The following is a 27,395-nucleotide window of genomic DNA, read 5'->3' as shown; positions in this document are numbered from 1 at the left end:
AATTCATTTAACACTTTATATTAGGTGCAAATAATTGAATGGAAGGATGCCAGAAGGGGAAAAAGGTACAGAAAAGGAGGCATGAACATATCCATGCAAAGAACATCAAAGGTGCCTAGCTCTACCTTGACACTTGAGTGTGTTCACATTCAAAGGAGGAAGGGGAATGGGAGAAGTAATGCAACCAACAGAATGGCTATCAGCAAGAGCTATTCAATTATTAACCAAGTACTCTTAAACAGTGTGGTCTTTATTTGCTCCATTAACATATTCCAAACAAAAAAAAACGACACAGCACAATTTACACTATTGCTTTTACATGATGTTAAGAGGGGTAACTGTCCCATCTTCCATCCAAAACTCCCACTTCTAATTTTCTACAGGTTGCTATAGTGTGGACTGTTTCTAGGGAAAGCAGGGACATTATTATTCTTGGGAGTTCACTGTTTGGAAGGAAAAAAAAAACAGATTCATCCTAGCATTATGTAGCAACATTGCAGCTACATAATTAAGAATCCCAACCTAGACAACATTCTTTTTTTTTCTCAGTAGAAATTCAAGTTGTAATTTGTCTCATGTTTCAAGAATACCATTAATGAAATCTTCCTAATAAAAAATTTGCATGAAGAGGTTTGTAGTGTTGATGAAACTTTAACCTCCATAAACTTACTTGGAGACAAGTAAAAAATGAGAATGGCACAAACATAACTCTAGAATTACAACACTTGGATTAGACCTGGAACAATATTTAAATTAGTGCCTACTCAGTATTCCTCAAAGGTAATCTTCTATTCTTCAATTCTCTATGATTTAAAAAAGAAACTTCCTATATCACATTCTGAGAGTTGTACCCTATTACCATGATGTTACTATTCATGCAAATGCCCTTTCTTTCAAACATATCTCATAGTTATGCCTATTTAATATTGCTTAGAGCTTTTTGGAAGGTAAAAATAATAACTCTTATGAGCAGTTAGAATAAAATATTTTTAAAGAGTTCATATATTTTAATTAGAAATAAGTTAAAATTCAAAGTGTTTTAAATTGAAAAAAAAATCAGAGCAGGAATATTTCCAAGAAATTATTCAATTTTCCATATCATTTTAATAAAATGATAGCAATGAATAATTTTTTTTATCAAGCAAAGTCACATACTGATATGCAAAGAGACTAGTACTGAGATTAACAACGTAACTCCAGATTTTGCCCATTTGTTGAAAGATTGTCTTTCAGAATACATACACACTACAACCCCAAAAGCTACATCTGCAGAATATTCTTGCCACTGGCAAATACCCTTCACCCTGGCACAAATTTTTTAAAGCAATGATTCATTTGTTTGATATTCTAAACCAGTACACATAATTAATTACCCTGCTACTACAATCATATATCTAGACTACTTTGGCATTACAGTCATTCTTATAGAAACAGATAAACTATCCCAAATATTGGTACAAAAACAACAGCATAAAATTGTACTTTACATATATTGAAAATCAAGAGAAGGCAGGAAGAAAGGTTTCATCATAAATTAGAAAATCTATATAAGTATACTCCATTTTTATCTGATGTATGCCATCATCATGCATGTACAATTAGAATGTTCAGTTTGCATTTTAATTTATAGTTTTTGAAGCCTGACTTGGAGTGGCTTCTGGTCTAGTGAATTTTACAACACTTGATTTAGACCAATAATACTCGATTAAATGGCAACCTGACTATTTTATGATGGAAAAAAAAAATCCATGCTGTGCTGTACGTAATACAGCATTGAGGTGAACTGAAGAAATCAGTTACAAAGAGAAAAATTCTGTTTACACAAAATGTACCCTTCCCTACTTCAACAAACCTTTTCTTTTCAGTAAGCATACTGGCAGAGCATGAAGCCAGTTAAAAGCTCTGTCCAAATAAACGATTAAAATGGGAATATGCAAATTTTCATGAGAACTGAAGAAATGACAGTTGTTTTCCCACAAAGTATATAGTTCACATGTCCTTTGAGTTATACTTAAATTATTCCTCGCGTCTATGCTCCTTGTTAGAACCCTGTTGTGTTTGTATTTTGGATTTCTAGCTTAGCAGTTTTTGTTATCACTCCTATTCTTTGAAAATGGAGAACTTCCTTTCCAACAAGATATTTTATTTCTCCTTACAGAAAATCAACGCTAAGTATTCAGAATAGTGTGAATTCTGCATCCCTAGTGCATCAGAATAAAATTTTATCAAATTAAAAAAATAATTCTATTTATCTAAGTAAGAAAATAGTTACTTTGTTGAATGCACAGTGAAATGTGTGTGATATTTATGTTGTATCTGCTACTTTCCAATCCAGTTACTTCCTATTAATTCTCTCTATGACAAGCATAAAGAGAGATTTGTAAACAGATATGAAAGAACAAATATTTGAAAGTTTCGTTCCTTGATATGTCAGAGAAAGAAAAGGATATTTAAACACTTCTCGTGTACCATATGACAAAAAAAAAGTGCTAATACTGTACTTCAACATAAACCAAGCTCATAATAGGCTGGCTTTCATACTATTATAAAGGAGCACTAAGTAAGATAAACTTCCTATCTTTCAAGCCTTTTTGGCTTAGATGCCTTAAGCGCTAAAGTCTGAAATATTTGGAAAGGACTGACAGAAAAATTCTCCCTGTCAAGTAAAGGGCATCTCCACCATGAAGAGCTTGCCACGGCAGCTGCTATTTCATGAAATCAACAAGAAGCAAGGTGGAACCACCTGCACAATCTTCTTTGCAGTCCTCACACTGCAGTAAGCTACCACACAGACTTATTACTTAAGAGATTATTTGTAACGTCTAGGTCTCATATACTTTGCCAAAAAGAGCCTAAAAATGAAACTAAACCATAGAGCAAGAGTTTTCACATTAACCTACATGAATTGACTAATGCTTTAAAAAGGGCTCCAAAGATATGAAGCTGTTATCCCTCACTTAAGTCTCAAGAACAGTTTGGGGTTATTTCACATATAATGACAAAGATTTTCTTGGCAATAAGTTACTTCATATACATATGTAGATAAAAAGGAGGGTTTATGAAAAAAATAATCTACAAAGACCACATACTCACGATTTAGGGATTAATCAGATTCTGAAGATCAGAAAATCCTTTTGAGCTCCAAGCAAAGTAACATACTTTTCACGTGTGTGTGGAGGGAAAAATCTTACAAATACCAATTACTTTTATTCTGAAGGATATTTTATGAACTGTCAGTAAGCCAAGCAAGAAATGATTTTTAATCCTCCTTTTTGCTTCCAATAATGACACCTTCTGAAGTATAATGGGAAACTAATGGCAAAGAACAACCTATTACACTACTTTGGTTGTTTATCACCAAAAAAATAAAATGAGGAAAAGGAATAGGAATACAAATTTCTAAAAAATATCCTAAAACGACTTTCTTGTTGCTACCTACCTGACAGTCTTCAGCATAAGAGAAAAGGTCGTGATTTTACAATGTAATCAGCCTGCTGTAGTACAAATACCTGATTTATGTTTCTTGGCCAAAAGGGCTCAGTCCCAAGTCCCCAGCTATAGATCACATGACCCTATAGAGGAGATCTTTGGAAGGGCAACTTACCTTTGGAGTGTAGTGTATAAATAACTGTAAACACACACTGATTGTCCACTAGCTTACTTAAAGAGGATTTCTGGAATTTTTGTAAGAAATTATGTATAAAAAGTTACATCATTTAAGTTTCAAGTGAAATTGGTCAGAGAAATTCCATTACAACATAGAAAATCAATTTTGTGTGCAAAACATGGTAGGAATCAGAAGATACGCAGGACTGTTCATATTTTTAAAGTAAGTACTACTCTGTAATCCAACAGAAGTCTCTTAATTTTTTCGTGAAATTTTTCTCTATACTGGTTGAAATACATAATGCTTTCTGGTTCTTCTTCAAACCAAAATTTGTCAAACTCACTGAAGAGATAGCCTGTGGTAAAGAAAGCAGAACATCACAAAATCAAACAACCAATAAGCATGTATTTTATGCCTTTAAACTCTAGGCTCTGTGTTAGTAACTGGCAATACAAATACAAAAGTCAGACAGTTCCTGCCTTCGAGAAGCTAACATTCTACTGTCCTTGGAAGCATACTTTTATTTTACTTTATTTACTTGATGGTATTTTTTTCCAATTACATGTAAAGACAATTTTCAACATTCATTTTTGTAAGATTTTGAATTCTAAATTTTTCTCCTTCCCTTCCTCCCTCTGCCCACCCAAGACAGCAAGCATTCTGATACAGGTTATACATATAAAATCATGTTAAACATATTTCCACATTAGTCATGTTGTGAAAGAAGAATCAGAACAAATGGGAAAAACTATGAGAAAGAAAAAAAAAACAAAAACAAAAAGTGAAAATAGTATCTGCATTCAGACTCCATAGTTCTTTCTCTGGATATGGATAGCATTTTCTGTCATGAGTTTTTTGGAATTGTCTTGGATCACTGTATTGCTGAGAAGAGCTAAGTCTATCATAGCCAATCATCACACAATGGTGGGAATTATACTTTTAAAAACTTAGCAGTGACAACTCACAACTCATCTTAATTTTTAATTTTCAATTACTTACTATATTTTCTGCAACATATAACCAAGCCATAAATTCAACATTAGGTTAAAAGTATCTCAGGACATTATGAAAGGCAATTTCTATAAGAGCTTTAATGCACATTTTTTCCTGGTTTTGAAGGGAAAAGGAAAAAACCTGAGAAAGATTAGGGCACTACTTTGAGAAGTCAACATCAGAATGAAACATAAATCTATTTACGTCAAGAAAAAAAGAAGTTTTCTCAATAAGAATTGTGTGGAACTTATATTAAAATTAGCTAATTCATAATAAATTCATAAAAACTGTATTCATAAAAAATTCATAAAAGCTGTATTCATAAAAAAAACAACAATAACAGCTAACATTTACATAGTTCCTACTATGTGCCAGGTATGTGCTAAGTGTTTTATAGTTATCTCATTTGATCCTCACAACAACCTGGGAGGGAGGTGCTAATATTATCCTCCTTTTACAGTTGAGGAAACTGAGGCAAAGAGAGGTTAAGTAACTTGTCCAGAGTTACACAGCTAGTATCTGAGGTGGAATCTGAACTCTGGCCTGACTGTAAGTCCAGCACTCTACCTACTGTACCTTTGTGGTATGTCATGATGACAGATTTACTTCCCATGACAATATATTTCCTTGCATATTGGCTCATAAAGACCAAAAACTATCCTTAGGTTACCACGAAAAAAGAATCTAATTCTATTGAAAATAATTCTTGCTACAACAGCTTAATAGTCTCCTTCTTGGTGTTCTGTCACCTAAATTAAGTCAATAAAACTAACCATTACCTTAAAGTACAAGTAATTGGCATATAATGAGATAAGGATGGAATGAAGGCTTAATTGTGTTATAACTGCTAGCACTAAATACCTTCTAAGAGTAGAATGTAAGCTCCTTGAGGCCCAGGTGGTCTCACTTGTTTTTGTAAATCCAGTTACTATTACCTTCCTCTTCTTTGTCCTAGCCAAACCAGGAAATTCTTCCTTCTCTAAAAGCATTAACTTCTTAACATCATTCAAAAAGAAAGCATTTATCTGAATTTAGTAACTTCACACTAAACATTTTTCAATCACATCAATTAATTCACGTGTTTTGTACTATATTTCATATTTAAAATACTTAACACAAAAATTTTAATGCTTAACTTGAAATGCAAGAAGAGAGCAAATTTTCAGCACATTTAATCTAACAGTCTAATAAAAAAGAGGATTGTGTAGGAAATGATGAATCTTCACTACATGTACTTTCTTTTTAAAGTATATTTTAAATTTAATGTGATAGTTTCAACACTGTCCTGCTTAATTTTTTCCGTGTTAGCTTTTCTTTTTTTTTTTTTCTTTAAAGTATCACTATCATCACTCCCACATTACTCCACCTTAACTCTCTTATGTCCTACCCTCCCACCTCCCCCACCCCCAGGAAAAAAAATATAAACCCTCCTTGCTGTAGGACTTTGCAAGGAGGGATGAAAGGAAATAACTTGAAATGGTATTTTAAAAAAGCCAATAACTTCATAAAATCATGACTTCAGTTAAAGTACTACTACCCGAGTTTTCTCTAAAACTAAGAATAAGCCCACTTCAAAGTGAGTCTTTCCAAAATTTTATTTTATAAGATTATATCCTTTCATTAATCCACTGCAGTATGCATATAAACAATTTTAAATTATATATGAAAAAAATGCATATGAAAAAAATCCTACTCTATCCAAAGATAGGTGAAGATTCAAGAAAGAGAGGTGCAGAATTATTGAGGGTGAAATCTGCTGGTGAAGGCTGGAGAGGATGAGACAAAGGGCACACATAGGAGTTGTTAGTCATCCCAAAACCTATCAGTGGGCTTTGCACTACAGGAGCTGTCTCTCCCATTCCTTCCACCTATTAGCCATCAGTGAGACCTGGATTCCCCAGTGACAATACTTCATCTCTACCTTTCCTCTCTAGACCCAGCTGCATCTTCTCTCACCCACTGACATTGGTCCTGGAGGGCAGTCAGAGTGTTCTTTGCTCTCCACTGTCACTTCTGGACTCTCCATGATGGTCTTCACTCACCTTTCCTCTTCCAAAGGCTACTCAATCAAACTTCCGTTCAGTATGAGTTATGATGTATAGAAGTACACTGAACTCCCAAATTCTGTTCCCTCTTTTCTCAAGGAGCTCAGCACCTGGCTCACTCTCCTCCCCAATCATATACTTTTTACCAAGGAACTTTAATATCCATTTAGATGTTCTGGCAAACTCTCTAACCTCCCAATTCCTTGGCCTCCTTAAATCTCATGACCTATTCCTTTACTCCTATTCAGCCACAGAGAGGAATGGAGACATATTAGATTTAGCCATTACCCATAAACGTTCTTCTGCCCTATGAAGAAACTCTGATCTTTCCTATTCCCTTCTCTCCATGCTCACCCCTCCTAAACCCGCTGATGGCCACCAAAACTCTGTCTTCCCTTCATCCCTGAGGACTCCTGTCTGCTTTCATTTTCCTTCCTCTCCAATGCCAACTCACAAGGTTAGCAATTTTGACTCCATGCTGTCCTCTTCTCTTAAATCCTGGTCACACTGTCCTGCCAATGAGCTTGTCTTGCAGAACCTCAGCCCAGATTCCTTCCACTATCTGGCCCCTCTGCTCACACTGATGAGCTGCTGAGGTCTCACAACTGTGCTGACCACGTATATGATAAATTCATAGAAGATATTCCAAACCCTTCCCAAGCCTCTCATACCAACCATTCCCCCAAACTCTCAGCTGAGAGCACTCACTCTCACATTATTAAAAAAATTATGGCCATTCAACACAAGCTCCATTTTCCCATTCTCTTCATTTTAAAACTCCTTGCCATCACCTTCAGCTGTCTTCCCCTTTCCCCTAGTTTCTGACAAAGTATCCTTTAATTCAGTAAATCCAATCTCTCTACATGTTCCTCTCTCCTCCTCCAGCAGCCTGCATCCTCCAATATTCATCATCTTTCTAACAACTCCAACCTTTCCCTACATGTTGGGTCCTTACTTACTGTTTTCCAGCATACTCCAGTCTCCTCCATCCTTAAAAAACTTCACTACACTCAAACATATCTTCAAGCTATTATTCTATATCTCTCATCCATGTTCCAGCCAAACTCCTTGAAATAAAAGTGTCTATGCATACCATTTTTCACTTTATTTTTGTGGGTTTTTTTTCCTTTGGGTCTGTGTCTTCTTTCATAATATGACTAATATGAAAATGTTTTGCATGATTGCATATGTATAACCTATGTCAAACTGCTTATTGTGTGTGGGGGGCTGGGTAAGAGAAGGAAGCAGAAAATTTGGAACTCAAAATTTTTTTAAAACAATGTTAAAAATTGTCTTTACATGTAATTGGGGGGGAAATAAAATATTTTTTTAAAAAAGGAAGAAAAAATTATCTACCCTAACCATCTACACTCCCTCTTCACCCTTAACTCCATGCAATCTGGATTCCAACCTCAACATTCAACTGAAACTGTTCTCACCACAGTTAACAATGATTTCTTAATTGCCAAATTTGCTAGTCTTTTTCAGTCCTAATCCTTTTTATTCTATGTGCTACATTTGACACTTCAAATCACCCTCTCCTCCTGAATACACTTGCCTTTCTGAGCTTTCCTGACCCATCTTTCCCTAGTCTGCCTCCTACCTGTCTGACCACTCTTTCTCCGTGTCCTTCGTTGGCTTATCAGCCACATCATACTTTCTAACTGTAAGAGTTCCCCAAGGTTTCATTGAAGGCCTTCTTCCCTTCTTTCTCTACACTGTCTCTTGTTTCTTGATAACATCATTAGCTCCCATTGGTTTAACCATCATCTTTATGCAAATGACTACCAGATCTATATCCAGCCCCAGTTTCCCTCTTAGCTTCAGGCCTGAATCACAACCCAAATCTATAATAAGTATCACATAATTTTAACTTATTTCAATACTTACAATAAAATTGATGAAAGTGTTCCATTGTTGGACTACTAGGAACAGAGTTATAGAAATGAACCTTCAAAGCATCACTCTTCAATAAACTATAAGCCATTTCTGTTAGATTGATCCCAACTATTGCATAGGAATATCTGTAATATCATAAATACTGCCGATTACATGCATGACTAGTCAAAGATTTTAATGAAATAAAAACTACTTAAGAGATTATTAAAAATTCCATTCCTAATACAGTACTGATCTTGTACAAAGCCTACTTTCCCCATCATTCCTCCTTTACTCATTTAACTACTCAATGAAGCTCAAAAATGGATTATCTCTTATTGGCATGGAGTTCATTTTTTTCTGGAAATCTTCAAGCACAATTCTTTAATGCTAAATTAATTATGAGAGATTTAGGAACACTACTGTTGGTAAAGGGAGGATTTTCACCTCTGCAGCACCATGATATGTGTATACATACCAATAAGTGAAAAATTTACTAATACTAGAATTGTATCAGAATAAGATTCCATGCATTCTGAGTCTTTAAATATAAAGTTACAATGGAGTAACTTTTTTTTCTGAATGTAACCTGAGTCAAAAATAAAATTCTGACTTTGTAAAACAAAACTGAATTTCAAAATACAATACTAGTTATTAAAGCCTCTACCAAGGTAGCACTATAAGTTAGTATATAAATTCCAAACATAATGAGATATGGATAATATTATCTGGTAGCATTTACTGCCCAAAAAACTACCATGTAATCTCCTTTACTGATTTCTTACTGAAATATTCATTAAAACAAACACATTTTGAACAATACCAGAATGTATCCTTTCTATTTCTAAATGAATTAATTACTAAAACTCAAAATTAATTATGGTTTCTTTAATATATCTGGGCTTACCCCAAAGTTGGATGATTTGAATGACTTAGAATCCGATGAGCTTCATTGGTATAATTTTCACTAAAATACCTAAAAATGTTTAAGAAAAAAACCAATGAAATTAAAAATACCACATTTAGCATACAGTTTCAAAAGCACCTAAAAGTACTACTGTCAAAATAATCTTTATATATTACCACAAACACATCAAACCCTTCTTTGAAATATCTCCAATGACTTGCCTTTCTTTCTGAAATCTAAATTCAAAATTACAGGGCTGAAGTCATATTGAAGAATCTCCACCAGAATATCTCCTATTGGAAGAACTGTAGCTAAATTACCTAAAAGAACAGCATCTAGTCAAGTCACCTTATTCTTGAAGCTTTCAGAGTCTCTGCTGGAATAGCTGACTTAGCTTTTCTATGTGAGGAAACCTGTCCATAATCTCTTCCCTACATCTAACCTTATTTTTCTCTGCTTTAGCAAGCCTATTTTCCTTTAATGGTGTGCTCAGGAAGTCAGAAGACAAATGAATACCACAATGTCTGCAATAGGCTATCTTACTCTTAATTTCTTACCATGTTCTCAGCCAAAGGTAGAACTACACAAGAATTAGCTTAACAGTAAACAGAAACCATAAGCTGTCCCCCTGCCTAGAATGTGCTTCTTCCTTCAGTCTCTGAGAATTTTTACCTTCCTTTCTTAAAGGCTTAGCTACAGGCCTTCCTCCTACATGAAGCCTTCCTCACAGCCCCTAGTTGTTAGTATTATCCCTCTCTTGAAATTACTTTACATTTACTTTTCTATGTATGTGTTGTATCCTTCCAGGATCATGCAAGGTCAGGGAGAAGAGGGACAATTTTTTTTGTGTGTTTGTGTCCCCTGGTGGGATCCAGCCTAATTCCTTGCACATAATAGACACTTGACATGTATTGAATTGCATTATAAATGGTCCACAGAGCTTGATGTTAATGAGGTCATACTCCTCTGAACTCTTCAGTCCAGTCATATTTCTTTTGCAAAGTTAGTAGAGAACCGAATTTGGAGTTCTTGACTTTTCAGAGTAGGTATTTAATAAATTAAAGTTAAATTTTCATCAGCTAATCCTGGAAGCATGGGAATGAGAATTTTTTCATATCATTTTGTTCTCTAAATTTGAGGGGATGTACCCCTCAAAACTTACATAGGGCATAAAAATTTCTAGATAAGCTCTCTCTTCTAATTCCAACCATGTTCATCTTCTCATTGGTTCCATCTTCTTATCAGCGTGGTTTGCAAACAAAGTGCTAACTCAGGAGACAAACAACCTGGGTTCATATGCTGACAATAATGCCTCTAAGACTCCATTTCCTCATCTATAAAGTACCCACAATACCACTTGTACTATGTAACTCAAAGGGTTATTGTGAGGAAAGTGCTATAAAAATATATCAGTATTCTACTGCTATCCTTTGGTTCTCTAATTTTTCCATATCATATCCCAAACATAAAATTAAAGTTTTATTAGACTGAAATATCTATAGTAGATGGGCTTTTTGCATATTATGCTTCTAATGTAATTCAACATCAGTCTGAAATGTCCAATAACCAAACTATGATATTTACTTAAAAAGGTACAATGACTCTCAAACAGTTCCCCCATCCCTTTTCTGCATTATTTATTTACTCATTCCTTATCTCTGCTGTAGCTAATGAGTGATAATTTGCATATCTCTCTATTTATATCAAGTCATAAAATTGGTAAAAAAAAATGTGATTAGAAAAAAAACAAGCACACCATCTTTTACTTTTAACTTACTGAAATTCACACTGTTTATTTCTTGCCATCTTTCTCTAAACTCCTTGGCCTCAATTTCAATGCCTTCCACTTCTGATGCTTTTCCTTATGTTTTCTGGATTCATTTATTCTTCAGAATTTATTATTCTCACCTTATTCTCCTTTATTAATTCTATCACTTGTCCAAAGCTTGTTATCTATACACTACCTGATTTCCTTTAAATTATCCTCCTGTCTATGCATATATATAATGCTTTATGTACACTATCTTATTTCATCCTCACAAGCAACATGGGAGGTTTTACTGAACAGAAAACAAACTCCAAGAAGTTAAGTGATGGGCCCAGGGCCACACACAGCAAATAAAGGTCTGAGGCAGGATTCAAACCCAGTCCTTCTTGACCACAAGTCCGCTCTATTCACTACATTATGCTGCCTTTTACGGCCCAAGGATGACTATGGACAAAGTTCAGCAATGAACAAATTGCTCACTATCTTAAATGGGTCACATCTAACTACTATACAAGACTGCAAATGCTAATTCTGTGTTTTTTACAGTACAGCTACTAAATTTAGGAAGACTTAATAACAAAGACATTCAAATAAATCTTTACTGAAAAGATAAAACAGAAATACTAGCAAAAAGCAAATTAGAAACTCAGTAGCAAAATTAACCTGTTAGGTTTCATCAGGCATTACAACACAACCACAACACAGAACAAATAGCTCCTCATCCTGAAATAGTATTATTTTTTAAATGACTACGGAGTGGCTCTTTTAGATTTTTCCCCAACTCAAAATCATTTAAATTATCTGTCAGAATTTCCAACAAGAGTCTAGAATAAAATTTTATAGATCTTGCATACCTAAATCTAAAGAAAACTGTATTCCATCACAGTTTCAGAGCAAAATTATCTAGAGGCAAGGTTGCTTACAAAGTTGGAGGGGAGGGGAGGGGGGAAGAGTCACCAGCACAAATATATATCTGAGAAAGGTTATATACCTACTTGAATATATGACTGTTGATAACTTTTTAATGGGGAGTTACCAGCATAAATATCTATCTATGAAAGGACAGATACCTGCTTGAATATTTATATGACTGTTAATAACTTTTTAATCAGATGAAAATAAATTACTCAAATTCCATGTTAATTTTCCTACACTGCATAATAGAAAGATGACAGGACTCTTTATGATACAGTAAGGTTTTTTTAGTGTTATTTTTCAATAGTCATTTTCCAATGGGTTTAATCTAATCTAAAGCAAAACTCATTTAGTTCCTCATAAAAGAGGCTACTAACAGCTTATACCAACGATGCTGCTGGCACTGCTTTTTGCTACAAGGTAATTTGGGGAACAGCTTTTCCCTTCTAGGCCTACGATACCTGCAACTCAAAATCTGCTCTATTCAATTGGATTTCCTTATTTAATTGGATAAAATGAGATTCTCAAAGTTTATGGCCACATATCTAGCAACTGTCTAACAGAGCCTCTAGGGGTCTAATACTCCATCACAGTCCAAGAACCCATAGAATCAGTACCAGCAACTGTGACCCACAAGCAGAAAGAAACCAGAGTAAGAGGAGACACAGTTCCAAGCAGGGGAGGGGTCTAGAATTTAATCAGGTGAGGCAGAGCTAGGGGAACCAAAGAACTGGAGCTGGAAGAAACCTCAGACATCACTCAATTCAACCTTCCCATTTTATAGATGAAGGAAACTGAGGACCAGAAAGGTTAAATCCATACAGCCAGCTGGTCAACAGAGGGGAGACTGGAACCACAGATCTCTCCATTACCAGTTCTCTGATAAAAGGTGTTCTTTTCACCAAATCACATAACACCTAACAGCAATGAGGACACCAACTTCCATTGCCTTAAAGTGGCTTCATTTTTCAAATGGTAATCATGAAGCCCAAAGGCAATGTATGTAAGCCAGGAACTAGGACACAGACTTAACACAAAAATATATCCATTTCCTAGGAAGATTCTAGAAGAGAGTTATGAAAAAGTAGGGAAGGGAATAGGATTGGCCAATAAATATACACAAAATACATTTCAACTGTTCTCAGGTCTTGCCTAGCACACAAACAAATGCTGTTGGCTGTGCAGACACTTATCAAGTACAGAGATAACTTGGAACATAAACTTAAAATTTAATAAGATTGTTGAGATACACAATTTCATTTCTAAAATAAAGAAAAGTATATATTTTCACTTACACAAGATTGACTAATCCCAGCAAGCCCATGCCTCTGAAGTCTGTTTTGGGATCATCACCTTGGAAACCAATGTCAGACCACTGCTTGGTGATTCTAGCCTTCAGTTTTTCATGAGGCATCAGCAGACTCCAAAGCTGAACAAATATGCTTCCATATTATAAATAATATAAAAGTCTTTAATTTACCAACCCCTAGCCCTCAATTAAAACCTAATTTAATAATTTCAAGTTAAATATTCTCTGCCAAAAGGTCACAAGTAAATATTTTCTCAGTAGCATTTAAGATGGATTTAAACTTTCAAGTTACCCTTCTGAGAAGTAGTAGAGTACTGACTTTAAATCTGGTTAATTACATTTTTCCTCTTACTGATTATTCCAAGTGAAATAAGCCAAATAAGTGTATAGAAGATCTTGAAAAAATAATAAATAACACAGAGAAATCTAATACACTGAGGTATCAACTGTAGCACATACACTAGAGTAGAGGTTCTTAAGCTGGCATCTAAGAAATTTTTTAATATTCTGATAACTATATTTAAATATAATTAGTTAATTTGTAATCTTGTTGTATTTTATGCATTTAAAAACATGATTCTGATAATAGGTCCTTAGGCTTCAGCAGACTTCCCAAGGACCCATGTCACAAAGAAGATTAAGAGCCCCTGCCCTAAAGGAATTAGTCCAAGCAGTCCATGTCAAAGCTCAGTTATTAGCCACTTTTTCCTTGCACAATATTTGATGCCTTACAAGAAATCTGATTAAGCATACAGGCAGGTTGTAGGGAGGATTAAAGTCATTCTAATACTTAATCAAGAGGAGGAAAGAGGTTGGGATCAGTAATAGTATCATGAAAAAAGCATCAGCACAATGGGAGCTATTAAATTAAACTTAAAAAGAGAACTGAATACCAACAGCAGACGGACATCATACAGAACAGTCAGGCTTTTTCTACTGTATTTTAGCGAGCCTCATACAAAGATCAGACAGGCAAAAATAAGCAAGAAAGGTAACAAAGTCCAATTAAAACACAAAAGTTATTATTGAATTTTCATTTTACTAACAAAATCAAGAAATCTTAATTTTTTTTTAAAAAGCCACTCCTGATGTGTACAATACTTTACCACTTCAGTGAAAATTGAAATTTTGACTCTGATTTAAAACATTGGTAAAAAAAAAAAATCTCTGGATCTGTGGAGCACATCTGGCCCTGAACTTCTTTTTATCTGGTACACAAGTTTCTAAGACTGCCCACTGGCCACCCTGTCCCTTCTCTTTCCTGTGAAGTAATACAACTACACTCCCACCATAAGTAGAGATTTTGTAGTAAGCTCCCAGCGGATAACTCTGGTTGGCAGGAGTGGAAAAGTCATTGGCTAGTCTGAATCCTATCCTGGGGTGGGGAGAGAAAGGGAGAAAGTTGCTAAACTCTCTATAATCTGGGTACTGGCTTAATTAGCAGCGAATGAGCTTCAGCCATCCCTGCTCCTCCATCCCTAGAAGCACTATCTCAGAGCCAAAGGCACATTAGTGTGGGTTAGAATGAACTGTATTTCTTTACTTAAAAGAATGAAAACCAATTCACCTGGGTCAGCCAGTGAGTAGAATTGTTCTGAGGCAGGATGGAAAGAGCAGAAAATGAGGGATAGATGGGCAGATGGAGGGTCCTGTCCTCCCCTCCCCTGCCACTATGCTATTCCCACATAAAAGTCAATCCTATTCTTAAGTCTATGTACTAAATAAATGAAGCATTCCACTTCAACTGTCAACTTTATACAGAGTGAAAGATTTTAGATTTCTTTCTTTCTTAATTTAACTGTGAGCAACTTTTTACTTATACATGGTTCTTCATGATTCTCTGTGGATGAATGACCCTAAACAGGAAAAAAACAAACAGGAGTCAAGTCCCTTCACAACACGGAAGAAGAGGTAGCAGTCACCCTAATGATGAAGTGTAAAGAACACTAGATGTGGAGTTAAGAGATCTGAGTTCTAGTTCCAAGTGCCCAGATATAAAACTTCTGGCAAGTCAAAGTCTCTCCAAACTCAACTTCCTCACCTGCAAAATGAATTGCTTAGATCAATGGTGTGTACTCCTGAGTAAAGACATTCCTGAGTACAGGAACCAGATTAAAATGTAACTGGGAAATATTTAACAAAATAAATAAAAATACAAGAGAATACAGCTAATGTTAATATGTGGGGTTTTTCTTGGGGTTTTTTTTGGTTTGTTTGTTTTTTGGTCTGGGCAACAGGGTTGTGTGACTTGCCCAGGGTCACACAACTAGTAAGTGTAATGTGTCTGAGGCCAAATTTAAACTCCGATCCTCCTGAATCCAGGGCCGGTACTCTATCCACTGCATCACCTACCTGCCCTAATATGTGATTTTCTAAGTCAATATGTAGTCCACAAAGATCCTTTTGTAGCATTAGTTTGAGTTTGATACCACTGAACTACATTATCTCTGAGCACCTCATTTCCATGAGGCCTGTGATTTTAACATTGCAAGACAGTCCCTCATCAGAAACCACAAATGGAAGTTTTTCAGTGATGTGAAATAAGAAAATATTGCTACCCAACTGTCCTAATCTTTAAATATATTTTACCAGATTTGTGATATTATTTGGTACTGAATAACACCACACAAAATGCTAGAAGGGCTGCTATATCAACAGTACTCTGAAAGAAAACATTCATACTTGGGAGTGGAATGAAAAGAATGTCTAGTTTACCTGTATATTTTGTACATAAATGAGAAAAGATCTGAAGTTAGCAAAAAATTCCACTTGAATCTTTCTAAACATTTAAAAATATTTCCACATAATTCATCTTTTACAAGCAACAGGCACTAAAATATAGGTTAAAAATTCAAATGTCACTGAACTAAAGAAAAATTTATCTTTAATAGGAGAACTGTACAAAACTCCAGAATTTGAAGGTACATTTTTAAGCATTTTGATTCTTTAATGGAGTCTCTTTTCTAGACTTCAATAATTCCAAATAAGATAATAAAATTTCACCTTCATTAGTAGCTCCTCGTGGTGCTGGTTATTAGAATCATAAGGACTTTTTCTCACATTTTCAACATCCAGATAGAGCTGCTTATAGCCAGATATCTGCAATAAACATGCTTTCATGCGGATTTTAAACCTGAAATGTATAAACAGGAAAAAAAAAGTTAGGTAAGATGTCCTTGCCATGCACGAGAGAGAGAAAGTAGTCACTATTCAAAGATTACCAGCCAAACTCATTATAAATTGGATACTGGCTGGATTACTTGCTAGTGTTCCATGACTTTCAATTCAAGTAAGTATTTCATTGCCTGTTTTGTATTTAGCACTAAATAGTAAGCAGAATAAAGGAAAAGGGGAAATAAAAGCAAAGAAGTAAAGGAGAGCAAGAAAAGAGAGGGTTGACAACAGGGCTAACTGTGAGAAAATAACACCTCCTCAAATGTGGGCTAAGTATTTTCACACGCTTAATGTAAGTCAATATTGTTTCCTTTAACATGCAAATGTGTTATGCATGAAACACTAGATGGAACTATTTTAAGGCAAATGATAGATAAGTTGGGGAAAGCAAATAATAGGGGGAGAGTTGTAAAAAGCTAACATGTAATACATGCAAGAAGACAGGAAAAGCAAAATTAAAAAGAATAAACTTAAAGAGATTATGAGAACAGCAGATCAATTAAAAAGACAGAGGTGAGATGATCACTGACAGACCGAGTATGCTAGAGCAGGGCTTCTTAAAATTTTTCCACTTCTGACCCCTTCAGTGCTTCTTAAACTGTGGGTCACAATTCACAGTGAGTTGTATGGGTCCTGAGGCACAGTTTAAGAAGCACTGTAGAGTCCAAAAAAGCCTCTAGAAAGCTAAAGCTGAAAGGCTCTAGACAAAAGAGAAATGGCAAGACTTTCTAAGACATGCCAAGGGAACATCAGTCAACCTGGGAGAGGAAACAGTCCTAAATCAACATAGTTTCAAACAAATGAACTCAGAATCAAAACAAAAACTCAGTTCTTCAGAGAACAAAAAGGGACTAGCCAAAAGAACTTAACTCCCAGAAAGAGCCTGAAGACTAAGGGAAAGTGATAATAAGGAGCATTTGGAAAGAACTATTTAGTGCTTTTTAAACCCATGCAAAACACAGTATCACGAATTGTATTTGTGATATTGCTCACACTTTATAGTTTGAAGCCAAGATTTTCTCACTCTAAATTGAATTTTATTATACACTTGAACCACCTGTGCATGCAAACTAGCAATGGATGGGATATCAACGGAAAAAGCCAAAGAGGATGGGGGTAGGAGGCAAGATTCAAAAGCAGTCTTTGACAAAAGAAACTTAATCACTTCTTACCCAACCTGAGCTAAATTTTGAAGAATACTTGGGAATTCTATAATGTGGAAGTGAAAGGGGAGGGAATTTGAGGAATGAGGGACAGCCTGTGCAAAGGAACAGAGATGGGAGGAGAAAAGCTGAAAAACACAGCAAGCAGAGCAGTTTGGCTAAGGCTGTAGTTATTTAAGTCAAAACACTGAGGCTGCTTTAAACTTTCTTACTCCTGCTAAGCAGAAAATTCTTTTATAGAAAAAGGAAAGCTGATTATATGCTTATCTTGTTATAATACTTGATATGACATGAAATTCAGTATAAGGTAAATCCACCTTGAACTCCATCAAAAGAAATACTACCAGAAATATCATTGGAACCTCATTATAAGTGTTTTACCTTCAACATGATCCCACAACAAAAGCTCTCTGGTGCCTAAGAAAAAGTCAAAACTTATTCCTTAGACTGATATTTAAGGCATTCAACATTTTTAGTTTTATCTGCCACTCTATGAGACTATGGGCCATCCAAATTGGTCTTCCATGTTCCCCAAATATGCCTTTAAACTTCCCACCCTCTCCTTTCAAAGGATTTAGAGATGGAATGGATTTTAGGGATGACACAGAGTTTACATTTCCTTTTACTGTGGTTATGTACTTGATTCATCTACCACTACACTAGAAGAAACTCGAAAGCAGAAAGAATATTATTTGACTTTCCTGGTTATGCTGTCACATGGGTCAAAAAGCCTGTGGTTACCTATTTTGCCATTAAATGGAAGGCCTATACAGCCAGCAAAGTAATACTTTGAGTAAAGGAGACTGTTTTCCAAGATTTGCCCAAAAAATGTCAGGGTTCATAATCAGAGGTACTGGAACTTTTTTTAAAATGCATTTTGAGGGGCAGCTAGGTGGTGCAGTGGATAGAGCACTGGCCCTGAAGTCAGGAGGACCTGAGTTCAAATCCAGCCTCAGACCAAACACTTGACATGTACTAGCTGTGTGACCTTGGGCAAGTCACTTAATCCTGACTGCCTCACCGAAAAAAAAAAATGCATTTTGAGGGGCAGCTAGGTGGCACAGTGGATAGAGCACTGGCCCTGGATTCAGCAGGAACTGAATTCAAATCCAGACTCAGATACATAATGTTTACTAGCTTGTGTGACCCTGGGCAAGTCACTTAACCTTATTGCCTAGCTCTCCCCTCCCAAAAAAAAATTTTGATCTCTAGTTCTAGCTCTACAATTTTATAACATCTATAATTGACAGGAAACTAACTACCCAGGCACAATTAAATAGAAACACAAAAGATATTAACCAAGCAGCTTCCATACCGTCTGTCCTTTTTTGGTTTAATATTCTTTTCTTTCATTATATCTTCTACACATTCTTCAACTTCATTGTGATTGACAGATGTGGCATTTTGTAAAACCTATTAATATTTTAAAGAGAAGATAAGAAGGCAAAACTCAGTTAACAAATATAAGCTAAAATATAAGAACAAGAGGGTTTGAGACATTAAGTTAATTCAGTTCAATTCAACACTCATTAAACATTAAAGAGCTATTATGTTCAAGACACTGTGCCAGGCTCTGGGAATACAAAGACAAAAAACAAAATAATTCCTGACCTCATGCTTATATAGGAAGCACACAAATGTGTAAATGTAAGATAACTTACAGAGAGAATGGAAATAGGGAACTGGGTGGCTGTTACAACAGTCCAGGTGAAAAGTGATAAAGGCCTGATAATTGTAGCCATGTGAGTGGAGAAAAGGGGACAAATATGGATAGCTACAGTGATAGATAACATATACAAAATAATAATATACAATAACAATAGAAAACATAATATTTTATCTATTTATCTATAGACATCTGAGACAGGGAGACCTCAGAGGCATGAGGTACTTAAGAGATGACAATTCTGGATGACTAGAGAATTAAAATGGCCTTAAAGAAAAAGCAAAGTCAGAGGAAGAACAGGTTTAGGGAGAAAGTTGATAGTTTTTAAACTTGAAATTGTCACCAATTCCATTTTAAATTCAATTCTGAAGCTAGTATCATTTAAGACAATTACTCAGTAACTGATAGGTGTAATAGCTGTAGAGATAAAACCTGAGTCAGAAAACTTTAATCCCTGTGAATCACACTGCAACATTAAAGTCTCTATGCCTGTTTTCTCCACAAACCCTCTACAGGTTTGTCCAAGCTGCCGCCAAATACTAGAATATTTTGCCTTCTCCATTCCAAATCTCACAGTCCTTATATTTCTTCAAAAAGTGTGAGTTGTCCTAAGCCTTGCCTGATTTCCCAGTTATTACTCAGTTATTATTTCCAGTTATTATCTCCCTCCACAAAATTATCCACCATTTACTAGCATAAGTTGCTTAAAGAGAAAGCGATGTACAGTATTTGAAAGAAAAATAATAGCCTTAAAAAAAAGTTTGTTCTTTAGGGGCAGCTAGGTGGTACAGTGGATAGAGCACCGGCCCTGAAGTCAGGAGGACCTGAGTTCAAATCCAGCCTCATACCAAACACTTGACACTAACTAGTTGTATGACCCTGGGCAAGTCACTTAACCCCAATAGCCTTAAAAAAAAAAAAGAAAGAAAAAAAGAAAAATAAGAGTCTGACTAGTAGACAATATGTAAAAAATAATTTCTTTCACAAAATATGAAGACTGAAAGAATCCATGATCAAAAGCCATAAAATCATAAAGGCTAGACACATAAAAAAGGACTGAGGATTTATCCATAAAATCCTAGAATTGCAGAACTAAGGGACAGTCACTGAAGCTTCCATTAGTACCCAAGAACAAATAAATATACTGTTTTACCCAACAGGTTGCAAATTTATAATATATATTACTCCCCACCTGGGAGGTAGATGAAGATAAAAGTAAAACAGGTTTAAGAAAGGCTTAAACTAAATAAGAGATTAATAAATCACTCACTAAAGACAATTATGGATCATAGCTGACATTTATAGAGCACATTAAGGTTTACAAAGTGTCTCATATACATTGTCTACCATTGGAAATGAAGATAGCTGTTATCGGGACATAGAGTCTGGCCCCATTATTGTTCTCATATACCTGTTTTCAAGTGCACATGGTCCTAGGTCAAATTTTCATATCAAAGTTCTTTAGGGATACAATCCGTACACAAAAAATCTGTAACCACCCTCAATTCACCAAATATTGCCATTTACATATAACTTTCCTAATTATATATGAGTAATTTCAAATGAATTGAAAACTGTTCTTAAATATTTTAAATGTTATTTCACTGTCCACTTATAGAGCAAACCCATTTTTCATAGAACAAAGATGTGTAGCAGAAGCCATTAGCATTTTCACAAATTTTCAATTATAAAATTTGAATAAATTTCACTGTCCATGGTATATAAGAATGAAATATAGTATATGTCACAAATTTTTAAAATTTATAAACAAAAGATTTTCCATGCACTGGCAAGTTTAGCATAGGCTTAGCACAGTGCCTGGTACCTATTAAGGGCTTAACAACTGTTAGATCTATTAATTTCCTCATATAATCCAGGCCTTCACAATTCTTTTCAAGTCAACACAGACAGAAGTTGGCAGGCTAAGGTGGTACGAGCACTTGAGCACTGGGTTTGAATGCTGCGACACCCACTGGTTGAAGGACCATGGGCTAGGATCTTAACCTGCCTGGGCCTCAGTTTCCTCAGTGATAAAATGGGTACAATCTCACCTCTAGCACCTTCCTACCAGGGCTGTTGTGAAGAAACTCTTTTACAACACTTAAGGCATTAAAGAAATACAAGCAATTGTTATTCCCCTAACTCAAAGTCAAGATATTATTAAAACTGTATGTGCTCTTAAGTACTTTTCTTTAACCTCCTGCAACAACTCTGGCCCACAATCTGCTTTCTTTGAACTCCTGGTGTACATAGCAAGTAACACTATCTAGCATTTAACTGTCTTCCTAGATCAAAAGCTTCTGGAGGGTAAGAACCACAGATGTGGTTATTGATCTGGAAGGATAATGCTTTGTTTGTTTTCTTAAGTCACATACTGTTTAACACAAGTTAAGCACGATTTTTATCTAGGAGGGGGCAGGTTTTGGTCTAGACCTGATAGGATGATGTCATCCTATCAATGTGGGAAGTTCCTGGTGTAGAAACTCCATGTACTTATGCCTCTCAGGAACTCTTCTGTATCTTACAGCCTTAGAGAGTTGCCTGGGACACTCAGATATCAAGTGAAGTGCCCATGGTCCGAGAGGCTGTCTCAGAGGTAGAACGTGAACCCAGATCTTCCTGGCTTCAAGGTCAGACCCTTAATCTTCATTTCATGTTAATGTTAATAAACCCTTGAGACCTCAAATATTTTGCTGTAGTCAAACTGAGTTATAAAGAGTCCATCAATACATATGGCATTCAGTTTATAGAATGCCAAAATCAAACAGGTGATTCCAGAACTTTTTGTTTTGGTGAATTATCAAATAAAAAATAAAATCAGTGCTTTTCAACTTAGTAAAAGAAATGTTTCATGTGCATGCCATTCCTTTCCTGCTCCAACTACCAGCTCCCAGATAATCTGAGGTGATTTTGTTTGCTGAGTGTATCTAGAGACTTTAGGTGAGCTTCTTGGCAAAGTGGTGGGGTACTAGCACTGCAAATGGCCCAAGGGAAGTCAACAGGTGCTCATTCCCGGCCCAGGAAACAACAGCTCCCAAAGTGTGGTCCTCTGGGACCACAGGCCATTCAGCTTACTGGATTCAAGTCATTCAACTGAGTTAGCTTCCTCTATAACATGGCAATGTTTGCATTTGTTTTGACGTAGATACCTTTCTTCTACTCTATCTCTCTGACAGCTCACCAAAAGTAATGCTTTTCTTCATTAATTCTGCTAAGGTTTTCGGTAGCAATAAGAGTAGTAAAGCTAGTATACAACTTTTTATTCCACCAAAGCAATCTGTATTTTTTTTAAAAAATTTGAGAATTAGAGTCCTACAGGAAATTAATGTAGAGAGCAGGTATGCCATCCTTCGAATTAAAAGACCAGGACCCTCTGTAACTAGCTGAGTATGTCTTCTCCTATTTCAGACCAAGCTAGCCATCCACCCTGATGTGCACAATCTTGAGGAGATGCACTATCAAAGAATGAAATCTGGATTTGGAGTCAGCACATGTGGGTCTGAGTTCCAGTGTCGTCCCTGACTAGATGTGTAAACTCGAGCCAGTTTCTTCATCTCATCTCTGTAGGATTCAGTGTTCTCATTCATCAAAAAAAAAAAAAAATGGATGGAGGGTCCTAAATGATCTCTATGATTCCTTTCAGCTCTAGTGTTCTGTGAGGCAATGAGAATCTGTGGGAAGTCTTCCTCTCAGACTTCTGTACTTTCAAAAACTAGTTTTTACCACTGTCAAGACAAAAAAAAAACTTTAGAATAGCACAATTAATTCTATTTTTAATGTCTTACTTATTCATGAAGACATTTTAAAAAGATATATAACAAATGAAAAAAGAAAAGACTTTGACTTGACAGTAATTGTGTTGATGTATATAGCCTAATGACAATGAATATCAAATTCTAAAATAAAGGAATGTCGTTAGAATTTTAAAGGCAATATATATCCAAGCTGATGCACAATGTCAGAAGTCTAATTTTGATATGATCCTACCTGATTCTTTGAGAGGGCCAAAGCATTTTCTGAAATGAAAAAAAAAAAATTACATGACCTAAATGCTCATCTAATTAGCAAATTTATATAGCAAAATTAGTCAAAATGTCAAATCCAGTACCAAAGTATGTTCACAGTTATATAATAAATTCAATATGGATAAAAAAAAAACAAATTTTTTGATAGAATAACTTCTAAAAGTACCATTATGAGCACTAAGTAATATAACTGAAAACAAGGGGAAAAAAGTCTCTCTGATGTGAGGCTTCACTGGATAAGAACATAGCAAGATTATCATGCTGTAGCTTCAAAACAAATCCAGGACTGGCCCAGGACAGAGGTCTGGGTGACTACTGATTCTAAAAACTCAGGGAAAAAAAGTGGTTTGTTTCAAGTTATTTCTATAGCAGACCACAGATGATGCCAGGGTCCTGATTAAAACAAGTCTGTACCAACAAATGGGTCTATGGATCATATACACTCTTTGAAATTATCAGTAACTGTCCACATCACCAACGGCCTCCAGATCAAAGCAAATCCATCTAGGCCTACTCTAGCCTAGACTAAAGCCCAGAAACCAGGCCAATCTTAGAAATGTACATGATATATTCCTTTGGGTAGATGCTGGATTTGGGGGAATAAGTGAATCAAAATACATAAAATAACAGGTTGCATAAGTAAAGCATCTTCATATTACCTGACCAAGCCTTCTGACTAAACAATTACAACATCAATAGATTTGAAAAAACCTGTGTCATTTTTAAAATTCTTAGCATACCGCCCCCCAAGAAGGACAAGCAAAGTTAAATGAAAAGAACACTGTCACCAATAATATTTACTTGATTAATTCCATTTCTGGAGTCTTTTCTTTCCCTATATTCTAAGAAGAAAATAAAGAGAAATGTTTTCTTCTATAGATTTCTCCTAACAGACACTCTCTTTCTCCCCTTTAGCAGTGCTATTACAGGCATCTTAAGAAGAAGACATTTAGCTCTTTGCCCAAATAAAAATGAGTAGCCAGCTGATTACTACTAGCTCAAGAGAAAAGCCGTCAGTATAGTTCTCTACCTCTGAGTCCTACTCTGTCCTTATCTTTTCTGGGTCCCCTGGTGGTGGCAGTGAGCTGAGTTCAGAATCTAAACAAGTTCACCAAAGTGGGATAAGAAGTGTAATAAACTGGGGCTGCAGCTGGCCATTCTTACCTTGGACTAAAGATATTTTCTTACCTTTCACACCTGAAACTTAAGGGAAAGAAAACTAAACATAAAAACAACCTTTCAATCACATGCAAATTATCTCCCAGTTTCTGTCACACATCTGAAATCTTATTTAAAGCAGTCTTCAAGCACTGTGGAACTGATTAAGGATGAAAAGTTGTTTAAGCAGATCTAAATTATAATTAACTATACTACTGATTACAGTGTAACAATCTCAAAGACTAAAGGCTGCTTAATGTAGAAGTAGCATTGGATCTAGGCATTCTTCCAGCCAGAGAAGGGGAGCAAGAGAAAATTATGAAAATAAATAGAATTTTGTTTTTTGCTGAAGCGTGCCTTTAACCGAGGAAACAAATGAGAAATTCAAGACTCTTAAACAACTGCCAAGTGAATCTACTACGAATATTAAACAGATTTGCTATAGGTTTTTACTTTTAAAATGTTACCTATCTTGTGTGTTCTTTCTCCACCAACAAAACCTTCACAGATTCGCTGCAGTTCACATTTTCTGGTGACCATTCGAAAAATCCACTTCATCCAAAATCGAAAAAAATGCCGATACAGGTACTGCCACATGGAAATTAACATTTTCTGGTGAAAGGAAAATTATAACACATACAATAAGTAATCTGAAATAAAGTTTTATGAATATAAAAATTATAGTTTAACTGGGTAACCAAATTCCAAATTCTATTCAAAATTATTTGCTTCTGCAAATATAGGTTTACTTGGTGACTGGTTTTAGTTAACCATTCAGGAAAATAAACTAAAAGATTCAATATAAAAAAGTAGATCTCATTAGTGAAATAAATTACAAATAAACATTTTTCTCAAAATGAACTTTTAAAAAATCAGACCAGCTTTTATGAGCTGTATTCTTCACTAGTGAGTTATAATTTCCACAATTCAATCCTGGGTACTAAACTCTTGTTCTAGCAATGGGTGGTACCAATTCAGCAACAGGATGCAGTCCTTCCCATGTAGCAAACCATTGTTTTTAAAAACATATTTACTAGTACTAAAACTCAGTTGAAGAGGTATGAATCTGCAATAGAAGACGAGTTTCCTCACTGGAGAGGTTTCCTATACCAGAGAAATCATAGGTCTAATATCTATCACTATCATTTTCACTAGTACAGTAGTTTTGATAGAGCAAGATAATTTATAATCCCAAGTTTCCCTAAAACTCAACATCCACCTACAGTGAATGGATTTGGCTAAGCAAAAACCAAAACCAAAAAATACTAGGGGCTGTGAATGGATTGTTTAGCTGAAGCACACATGTTCAACACACATGTGGTCCTTTTTGTTGAGTCCAGATTTTCTGTCTAAAAGTGAACTAAAAGTAGATGCTAATAATAGTTTACCAGGGCTTTAAATTTTACACATTTTACAAAACCTCATTCAATCTTTGCAATCCTGTGAGGTAAGTACAAATATCCCATTTTACAGGTAAAGAAACAAATATTATCCCATGTTATAGGTAAGGAAAGAAAATAGGTGAGGTAGGGCTTGTTAGGGGCAGAACCTGAATTTGATCCCAAGTGACTTCTGACTCAGTCTAAGGCTCTTTCCTACAAGAAACAGCCTGACTCAAAAACAAAAACAAAAGAAAAAAAAAGAAATAGCCTGACTCTGAAAAACTAATACAGTACTATAGCATCTTGAGTGAGACCAACAGCATTGAAGGTAAAATAAAACCACTAAATGTCTCATTTCTGCCCTCAAACGTTCCATACTGACCGAGCTCCCTGCTGCATTAGCAAAACCATTAAATTCAATCCTGAAAGTCAATGCACGATCACTATACACTTGACTTCTACTATAGGGGCACCAAAAGCAGGCTGAAAGGGGACTTCTGGTGGAATCAATAAAAGAAACATACTGCAACTGAAGTCTGGTTTGAAACCTGGTTTTGATTACTCCTTGCCATATCCACTTCACAGCGTTTTGGAAAAACATTTTGTATACACCAAAGTATAATATAAATTTGAATTTATTATAATCTGGGAAATCACTTCACCACTTGGGCCCTCAGTTTCCTCATCAGCAAAACGAAGAGGAATGGAGCAGATGACCACTACTGAAGTTGGAGCTGCTACCAAGGCACGGACGACAAAAGCTTTTATAAGGCAAACCCCCAACCATCATAGGATCACAGATGTTGTATGCGTCCACCTTTTGATCTTACAGAAAACTGAGGCTGAGACTGAGGAAGTGATTTATCCAGGATTCCACAGTAGCAAAGACAGGATTTGAACCCATGTCCTGACTCTGAATCCTCTTTCTAGCTGTTTTCACCACTACGGGTTTCCCCTGGTGACCTGTCACAGCCCGTTAGGCTGACAGAAGCAAAGATTTAAGCTGGAAAGGACCTTCACTGTCATTTGTCCAAAAACTCTCATTTAAAGAAGGGGAAACTGAGGGTAGGGGTGATTGGCGGGTGAGATAGAACGCAGGCGGGGGCTTTTGTGGGGGTGGGGCCCCACGCGCCTCCAGAGCTGGCGCATGCGTACTCCGGTCGCGTAGCCCCCCACGCCCCTTTTCCCTCCCGAGAGAGACGAGAAATCCGGGTCTCTCGCGCCCCTTCTCCCGAAACCCCCGCGAGACCCAAGCGGGTCAGGCCGCCTGAGGACAAAGGGGCTGAGGGCGCGGGAGAGACAAGTGCAGCCTCCTCACATTCTAGGAAGAACGCGCGGGAGCTTGACTGACTCGTGACCCCCGCTCCCGTATCCGCCGCTGCTGCCGCTCCTGCTGCCGCTGCCG

At 36.0% G+C, this 27,395-nt stretch overlaps 1 protein-coding gene across 1 annotated transcript; it reads right to left on the bottom strand.

Annotated features, from left to right (window-relative positions):
* ELMOD2 (ELMO domain containing 2) lies at positions 1 to 27,395 on the bottom strand. Its single transcript, XM_027867003.1, has 9 exons — positions 27,309 to 27,395; positions 25,076 to 25,220; positions 23,413 to 23,441; positions 19,075 to 19,172; positions 16,426 to 16,555; positions 13,409 to 13,542; positions 9,431 to 9,499; positions 8,536 to 8,669; positions 1 to 3,962 (listed from the first exon to the last, which is right to left on the bottom strand). The coding sequence occupies exons 2-9, from the start codon at positions 25,215 to 25,217 to the stop codon at positions 3,817 to 3,819; spliced, it is 882 nt and encodes a 293-aa protein (XP_027722804.1). The 5' UTR covers positions 25,218 to 25,220; positions 27,309 to 27,395; the 3' UTR covers positions 1 to 3,816.

This window comes from Vombatus ursinus, unplaced genomic scaffold, assembly GCF_900497805.2.
Source record: "Vombatus ursinus unplaced genomic scaffold, bare-nosed wombat genome assembly UNPS02014784.1, whole genome shotgun sequence".
Taxonomy (NCBI): Eukaryota; Metazoa; Chordata; class Mammalia; order Diprotodontia; family Vombatidae; genus Vombatus; species Vombatus ursinus.
This window is presented reverse-complemented; position numbering and strand designations above follow the sequence as displayed.